The following is a 9,474-nucleotide window of genomic DNA, read 5'->3' on the forward strand; positions in this document are numbered from 1 at the left end:
AAAGAAATTCCCAGGTGCACCTGGGGGCCAACCGTCTTCCACAGGGCACACTCTCTGATATAACTTAAGCAGATGGGTTACCTTGTACAATATTAATGACAACCTACCACTCTTCTTGGGGTTATATTCTTCCTTTTGCTGGTAGAATCAATGGTGGTGCAGAAATCATTGATAATCTGACTCCAATCCAAAAATGTAAGACTGTATAGTAAAGAACCCAGAGTAATCTCTTATCACAGAGAAATACATGCCTGTTTCTCTAACATATTTAATGTAGTCTAAGTCTGATTTACCTTTTTCCCCTCCTTGCATGTTTAAGTTATCCATGTAACTGTTGGTCACTGTTCCTTTAGTGTTTACTTCAAACTGAATGCATTCACTAATACTTGGTAAGAAAATACTTATTTCTACAGTGCATCATCAATAAGAAGGAAGGTACATTCTTAACGCATGTTGGCTAACTACCCCCAAGGTAAAATCATATAAAGACAAGGTATTTGTAGCTGCCACATGTGTTAACAGCTTGACGTAAACGCTGCAAAATACTTTGTCTTCACTAGGATTTTAACCTTGTGTTTACCACTTGTTAGTGAACAAGGTAAGAACACACACTCCCCACCTGTGAAGACAAAACCCTCTTATGGATGCACCTTAGGATGACAGAGTCCCATGCCCAAAGAGCTTTACATGTGAGTTTTCACTGAATGTAAAATGACATGGCATCAGGATTCTGTTGCAATGCAACGTTAAAACTTTGAACTTACTAATATTGCTCTATTTTAAGTTGAGGAATGGATTTAATATCTGTGCATCTCCCAAGATGCTCAAAATTATTAGGAAATTATCTCCATAAACACAAGTCAGCATGATCATAAAAATTCAAGAAAGGATTTAAATGGAATCAGATTCCAACAATTATCCCAAAGGAATACAAATTTACCAGTTAAAACTGTCTAAACAGTTACTTCAAAAATGTCACCAAAAGGTGTGTCTCTGGTGCTTAGCTTTTTGAATAAACCAAGCAATTTACACAACAAAGCAACAATAATAGCACAATCTGTCTGAAAAGCTGTCATGGAAACATGGGATTACTTTATAACATCAGAGGGAGCTGGAAGGACCCACAGAAATACTAAAATATGACATTTAACTGCAAGGGCTACTTCTAAGTTAACAGAACTATTCTAATCAAATTATAAATATAACAAGGATCTGTGAAAATACTTAACTGAAGATATTAAAAAGACTCACCAGATTACAGAAATTTGTAGTAGAGTGACACCACTTTATCTTTCTTATACAACTAATGATTAATGGAAGCTCAGGCCAGTTTTGCAGCTTTTCATGAGTTTTTTTGCAGCTTTTCATGAGTTTCTTCATAATACAAATATACAGGAGTTTCACAGACCAAACAGTTTTGGTCTCAACAAGCTGCAACAGCTCATCTATATATAAGGAATAAAGTTGGGGGCAGCTGGAAGATTCACGGATCATACGTTATTGAAGAACATCTTTGAAATGACTGAGTCTTGGGGAAGAGTTGAATGGGTGCCGACAGAACTGCTTTACAATACACCTAGCAACTCCATCACAGAAACCAAAAAGGATATTTAGAAATCTGTGCTCATGGCCTTCAGGGAATCAACCTTAGAAACAGATGCACAGTAAGAAGTTTAGGAAATTAAGTCAAAATGGTAAAGAAACAGGTGAAACTCCACTGGGACCAGTAACTCTGACTGCCTGATGGAGAGTGATATTCAAATGAAGCTCCATTCAACTCTTAGCAATGGGAAAATCTACTTGAGAAAGAGTAGGTCTTGCAGTTTGAGGCACTGGACTGAGACTCAGGAGAGCTGGGTTCAATTCCTGTGTGCCACAGGTTCTCTAAGTGACTCTGGGCAAGTCATTTAATCTCTCAGCTCCCCACCTGAACAAGAGAAATACTACTTCCTCTCTCCCTCCTTTTGCCTGCCTTCCCTATCTAGATTTCAAGTTCTCTGGAGTTGGAACTGTCTTATTACGCATATGTACAGTGCTCAGCTTTTCCCCTTCTCTACCCAAGAAAGTGTACCTTTAAAACACACTTCAGCACTTTCTTTAAAATGTGCTTCATGGCTGCTTTCAACAAGGAAGTATGGCTGTAAAGCACTCTCATGTTTCCTTGTTGATGAGGGGATTGTTAATGAAATATGAAAGCATTTTTACTTGTTTGAAGTTAAAAACAAGCCAGAAAAATCTGTTACTTCATTCAAAGTAAGAGAACAATTAGAATTCACTATTTTAATTCTCTCCAAATATTAAGTCTGGATGTGAATGTTCAGTTTTACTTTGAATGTATAGTTGATTTAGTGAGGTCATCTTTTGTTTACATTTGAACTGATGTACCAAAGAACCATTGCTAATTATAAGTAACAAAACTAGTTTTGCAGACCTAGGAACATAGTACTTTGGTTTCATGGTTGGAGAATATTACCAGCAAAACTATTATTATTATTATGAGCCCAATCCTGTTCTCACTTAAATCAATGGCAAAGAGTGCCAATGAGAAAAGCAACTGCGTAAAAAAACAGTAGTTTCTTACTTAACAACTCTGATCCCCATACATTCTCCAGATCTGTTGTACCCCTTTTCCAGATTCTTTCAGGCGTCTGATTTGTCTTGCATACCCCCACATTTCACCTCACTCAAAAACTACTTGCTGACAAAAATCAGACATAAAAATACATCAACTGGCATACAAAAATCAATCAACTGGAATATAAATATTGTATCTTATATTTCAGTGTATCATATATACAGCGGAACAAGACATGAAATTTTAGTTTGTACTGACTTTGCTAGTGCTTTTTCCTGTTGTAAAAATAGGCAAATATCTAGATGAGTGGATGTACCCCCTGAAAGACCTCTGAGTACCCCCAGGAGTATGCGTACCCCTGGTTGAGAGCCACTGCTCCAAATCATATCTGCTTGGCATTCTGACAAAGCCAAGTTTGCTCTGGTTACCAGTACACAACCAATACAGCAACTGGATTCTATTCTATCCCTTGCCCCCATCCACAGAATTGTTGACCAACTTCCATCTGTATAATCTTGATCTACTGGTGGTGACACATGAGCCAGAAAGCACACAGCTTGATTTTATGTTCCAAAGCCAGGATGAGTTTGTTCTATTGGCCATTAGGAAAAAAAATTTTTTTTGTTTGGGTAAACTGAGAAAAATGGGATATAGAAGTAATTGAAAACATACACAATCTTCACAATACCACTTTTACAGAATGACTTCAAAGTGTAACCATAATTTAAAGTATATGAATAGTTTCATCATAGATTCTATTTCTACCTTGCCCTCAACATGAAGTTAAAACAACCTGAAGCCAAAGAACACATAAGATTTCTAAAAGGGCTCAAAATAACTAAGTTATTTAAAATATTTGAATTAGGTCTTTTTTTACCTTTAACTTTAAGAACTAACATTTAAAATAGTATGTACATTTCTTAAACTCACAGTATTGCCTCTGAGAACATCTTCCAACTACACAGGCTAGTATTTTCCATACAATAAAAAAGTTAGCATATCAAAATTACATGGCTCCTAACGATTAAAAGGGTCTGACTGGTCTTTTTCATTTAAAATGCAAATAACTGAAGCAAAGCAACAGCTCTTTGGACAACCAAAGGAAAAAAAACGAGGGAAAAGTATGGAATGGTGGCACTTGTGCTATGGACAAACGTTACTATATTTAGTCTCCTTGTTCCTGCTGCTGAGCATCTGTTTTGGTAATGACGAATGACACTTTTTCTGCCATTCAAGAGTGCAATAATCTGGGCTCATTTTCATTATTGTAATGAAGAAACACCTTCAGTCAAGCTAAATACTGTGTTTTAATGAAGAAGAATTCCAGCAACAGAGATCATAGCATGAAATATAATACTATTTTAAGAACAAGCTTCCCTGATATCTTGTGCTAGTTCATTTAAATCCTTGCAAGAGATAATGCAGTTTAAAGAAAAGGTCTGAAATACAACAGAAAACTAAATTTTTAATCCATTAGTAGTTAAATACTTTGAAGCCTTAACCTACATGAAAACTACACAAAAGCCGTGTGGGCACACAACCTGGCCCAATTATTTTGAAATTTGCTAATGGTGATTTATCAACAACCTCTTCAAAGCAGCAAGACAGAAATAAGCTTTGAAAAAAAGATTTTTAAAGGCACCCTGTGCACAAGAGTCAACCATCAGTCACACTTCTTGACACCAACTCCTCTAGTCTCTTCCAATTTAAGACCAGCATTTACTACCAAAGATCACTTCAATTTATGCGAAAGAAAACTGAATTTTAGAAGAGCAGCCTAAAAGAAACTGCTGCTACAAAACACTTGTCTTTATACCTAGATAAAAAGCCCTCCCATAATATGAAGAAAGAGAGACTGCAAACCAGAGTTAGTAAATTTCCCAGTTACAATAAAGAAAAATGAAAGCTTCTCCCACTGAGTACACTTACTGTGTCTTTAACAGTATAAGTTTTCTTCTTAAAACCAGCCATTTCAGTTATAGTATAGTACTGACAATTTTTTATTTAGCACAACTAACAACAATAGATTTAATTTACACTTATGCTTTAATATGGAAATAGTAATATATTTCACAGGTTTCAACTGGAAAAATTAATATAAATATTGGTACACTGAAATTATGTATATAACTGATATCAGCTATTCCTTGGCTGTATATAGCACTTATTTTAGTGATACATTTTGCACAAATTCTCTTTTCTGCTTCCATAACAACAACTTTGTAATACTGCTTGGTCAGCTTCATTGCATATTCTTTATCCTGTTCTCAGACTGGGGGGATGGGTGGGAACTTGATTTAGCCAAGATCAAGTAAGTCTGAAAAGAGTTTCACTCCAAACTAAAGAGCTGGTCTTTCCAAGAAGCCAACCTTATACATTAAATATCCAAGCTCAGGCAGCGCCTTTCATATGTATATGTCCAACACAGCTAAGCTCCTGCCACAATAAAACAAGAGTCCAATACGATTATTGGGTAACTTGTCCCTTCCCCCACTCAACCAACCCAACATACAAAGAAAGGCTTGCCCTATTGTGCACATACAGTACCCATGATGATTCCCTGACAACTGAAACTTCCCATTTTAAGCAACAAATATTTAGTCATTTAGATAGCTAAAAATAGCTCAAAACTTAGTTTAATATTATTTCTATTTAATATATGAATACCTGTATCACTGGCCAAATGTTTAGATTTTAACACTCCTATTACTGGTGTGTGTGGGTGTGTAAGTACACATATAAAAATGATTTGGGAGTGGGTTTTTTGTTTGTTTTTAAGAACCAGCTTTACAAATCTAAATTTTTAAAAAAGGTTCAAGTTGCACAGAAATGAAAGGTTTGCCTAAGTAATGTTCATTTCCTTCCAAAAACAAAAAAGACAATTAACAATTCAGATCCTGCCATTTTCCTGATCCATCTCTAAGCAACAGTACCATGGCAACTTTTTCCTACTTTAAAAATGTCTCCTGAAAAAAGGAGAGAGAGGAAAAATACTGGAATGGCAAATTTCACTTTCATTTGAGTACTCATCTTTTCTATTTAAATTCAATCATGCATGGATCTAAGAGTTTTAGAATAATATATACTCTAGCACCTTGGTTCTCAACCAGGGTACGTGTACACCTGGGGGTACACAGAGGTCTTTCAGGGGGGTTCATCAACTCATCTACATATTTGCCTAGTTTTACAACAGGCTACATAAAAAACACTAGCGAAGTCAGTACAAACTAAAATGCATATAGACAATTACTTGTTTTATTGCTCTGTATATACACAGTACACTGAAATGTAAAGTACAATATTTATATGCCAATTGATTTATTTTATAACTACATGGTAAAAATAAGAAAGTATGCAATTTTTCAATAATAGTGTGCTGTAAAACATTTGTATTTTTGTCTGATTTTGTCAGCAAGTAGTTTTTAAGTGAGGTGAAACTTGGGGTACACAAGACAAATCAGACTCTTGAAAGTGGTTCAGTAATCTGGAAAGGTTGAGAGCCAATGCTCTAGAGTAACCTACACATTTATATATTCCCTGATCACCTATATCACTAAAATTATAGTTAATACAGACTCTCATTATCTTCAAGAGAAAAGTAAATGTTATCTATATACAGCTTAATTCCAAGAATATTAACTGCTCATTAATATTATCAATGTAATTAATTATAAGGTTTTCAAAGGCAGAGAAGAGTTGTTTCCTTTAGTTTCATGTAATTTTATCATATCTGTATGGCTGAATTTCCTCCCTGCTCCGAAGTAATTATCCCACTCCTATCCAGTTTTTAACTATTTCCCATTATTTTTCTGCCCCATCTTATCACATAATTGACACTACTCATACAATTTGGATTTGAACACTACATAATTGTGAATATATTAGGAATGAGTCTCTGCCAAATTACCTATTTGGTGCCTAAAAAAATCTGAAGGGACTCCTTTAAAGATCATATCCTTACACACACACACACACACACACACACACACAACTGCTGCTCATTTCTTGCTAGTTAGTCTAAGATGTGCAAAGGGGGGGAAATCTTGCAACTAAATGCAGTTATAATTATGGAGCCTAGCAAACCCTCTTGCTATGCAGCTCCTGCAGCTGCCTGCTTTTGCAGTTTCCCCACCTTCCTCTGTGCAGTCGGAGATCTGCTCTGCTCTTTCCCACATAAACTGAGTCCTAGCCGCCATTTTAGAAAGTCATTCACACAAGCCAGACCGCTGCACCATCCACCACTTGAAAAGAAATCTCTCTTTCTAGGTTTCCTCCTTCCCTCTCCCTGCCTCTGCAGTATAAAAAGGGACACACCAAAAAGCATGCAAACGCCTCTCTTGGGATAGACAGAGCTGCCAAGGGACAAGCCAGCTGCATGTCACTGATCAGCAAATGCTGCAATGCACGTGTTTGCAAATTTGTGCATGGGAATTTCCCATCCACTGAAAACAGTGCAATGACAAGACAGACACCCCTATGGGGAAAAGATAATTGAGAGCAATATACTAACATTTCATTTTACATATATCCACTCCAACAACATACATTAAATCTGCTCTTTTTCCTACAAATTAAATATTTCATATGCAAAGATTTTAAGGGTAGCAAGTAGGAAAAGCCCTACTAACCCTTCTTGCTAAATAAACCTGCCTAATCCCTGAATCAAATCAATCTCTTGCTTTATTAACTTCATAGTTCAGAATACTGATTACAAATGGGCGCGCGCGCGCACACACATACACACACTATGCCTAGTTTAAGTGGTTATGAATGAGCTTACTATTCACACTTTTTTATATGCAGACATGAATGCTTTCAAGATGAAGATTTAATATCTTAGAACAGGCAACAACCAAAATAATCAATGATCTTCCATTAAAAAAAGCTACAGTGCAGCTCTACTGCTACTTCTTCCATTTCCCTGTCCAAGCTCCTCATGTGTTAGTAACCAAGTCTATTTTTCCCATGGTGACTCATTATTAAGGACGCTCTAATTTTCCTGCACTAAAGAGTAGTAAAAAAGATTAAAAAGAAGCTTAGAAACCCTTTTGGAGTATGAGAATAGAAACAATCCTGGCTGTTTAAAATACACATCTAGAACTTTTTATTTCTTTTTTCCTTACTGTTTTAACAAGGGTCTAGTGCAGTTTGTTAACCTTGCAATGACCACATTTCCAAAGAGTGGTGTTGAATCTTGCACCCACTAAATGTAATCCCTCAAAACATGTAAAACAAAATATCTGGTTAAATACCATTAAGACAAAGATGAACAAACCTTTTTTAAAATGTTGATATTTTAAGAGAAAAACTGAGGCGATGAGGAGAAATATAAAACCACACAAACTCCTGTTTCATTGTGGCCTATGTGATGGAGGGATAGAATGTACAAATGCAAAAAACAATACCAAATCCGAAGAGCTCTGTGCAAGCTTGCCTCTTTCACCAACAGAAGTTGGTCCAATAAAAAGTATTACCTCATCCACCTGGTCTCTTTAAAACAATACCAGTCCAGGCTTCTGTATTATAGATCCCAGAACAGGGTTTCTTAGTGCAATGATCCAGCGGAAGTTGGTTTCTTCTAGCATTTCTATGATCTTCAATTTCACCTTTGCATTTCCCAGCACTTCAGTTCCCACCATTCACTTTACAACCCTCTTACTTCATTTCATTACAAAGCATCGAACGAAGGAGGCAGGGCGGTTACAGTCTCTTGCTCCCAGCTCAAAGCCAGGCATCCAGCTACCTTCGGTAATGCAATGGGTTGAGAGATGAAGAAAACAAAAATTAAAACACAAAAGCCCTCTTCCTTCAAACACTGGGAAAGGCTTTTAAAAAAAAATGTCTGGCAACAAGAAGGAAGATGACCAGCCTCTGAGGTTAAAAATTGTGTCCAATACATTGTACCCCCCCAAAAAATCCAATCCATTCAGCACACAGCGGATTCCTCCTCGTCACCTGGCTTCTCCATCCCGGGCTGGCTTGGCTCCTGCCAGTGCTTGGCTCCAGCATTTCTCCCCTGACGGTCCTTCCGCATTATAAACCTCCACGGTTTCTTCTGACGAAGATCTTCAGCGGGGAGGGCGGGGGGCAGGCAGGGTGCGTGTGTTCTGCTCTCAGCCCCACCACCCCTCGCCCCGCCGGGCGGGATCCGAGCGGTGTCCAGCCGCCGGCCGCGGGGCGAGTCTCGGCAGGAGTTGCTATGCTACCCTCGGACAGGTTTCCCCGCCGGCTCGGCGCGGGGCCGGGAGGCCATGGCAGATCCTGCTCCCTCCAAGCAGCTCGGGCTATTTATTTTTTTAGGGGAGGGGGGATGCGACCCATTCACAGACCCTGCCCCCCCCCCTCCACAGCTCCGTGGCCGGGGGGGGGCACACGCAGCTCCCCCCCCTCCCGGGTCGCAGCGCGCACGGAGCCTGGCGGCGCCCCCCACCCCGGCTCGGGGACCCCCCCCCCCCGGCCCGTCACTCACCGCTTGAAGTGCTCGATGATCTTCTCCTCGCGCACGTTCTCCGGTAAGTTGCCCACCCAGAGGTGCCTGGTTTCCCGGACCATGCTGCGCCGCGCCGGCCCCCCCCGCGCCCCGGCCTGTGCCCTAGCGCCAGGAGCTGCCTCCCCCCGCGGCGGCGGCGGACACCATCCCTCGGGGCCCCTGCTGCGGGCGGGCGGGCGGGCGGGCGAGCGAGCGGGCGGGCGGGCTGCGGCTCCCCTTCTGGTTCCCCCTCAGCGGCGGCGGCAGCGCGGCGCCCCCTCCCCCTCGCGCTCGCTCGCGCTCTGTGGCGGCTCCGCTGAGTCGTCTCCCCGCTCGGCTCGCTCGCTCTCACACACCGCCCGCCGCCGAGTCCGGCGCAGGCGCACTCCCCGCACGGGGGGGAGGGGGAGGGAGGAAAGGGAACGGGGGG

At 40.2% G+C, this 9,474-nt stretch overlaps 1 protein-coding gene across 3 annotated transcripts in view; it reads right to left on the minus strand.

Moving 5' to 3' along the window:
* SPEN (spen family transcriptional repressor) overlaps window positions 1-9,137 on the minus strand; it is an 88,267-nt gene extending 79,130 nt beyond the window's left edge. For 2 of the 3 annotated variants that reach the window (XM_067566250.1, XM_067566249.1), the window contains exon 1: window positions 9,045-9,137. In XM_067566250.1, the coding sequence (XP_067422351.1) occupies window positions 9,045-9,127 (83 nt within the window). In that variant the 5' untranslated portion in view covers window positions 9,128-9,137. Of the gene's footprint in view, window positions 1-1,251; window positions 1,277-9,044 lie in introns of those variants that run through there. The other variant, XM_067566251.1, reaches the window with a different exon arrangement.
* Window positions 9,138-9,474: the final 337 nt, after the last annotated feature.

The sequence above is a fragment of the Emydura macquarii genome, unplaced genomic scaffold, assembly GCF_026122565.2.
Source record: "Emydura macquarii macquarii isolate MOO-44397 ecotype Brisbane River unplaced genomic scaffold, CSIRO-AGI_Emac_v2 contig_2768, whole genome shotgun sequence".
NCBI lineage: Eukaryota > Metazoa > Chordata > Testudines > Chelidae > Emydura > Emydura macquarii.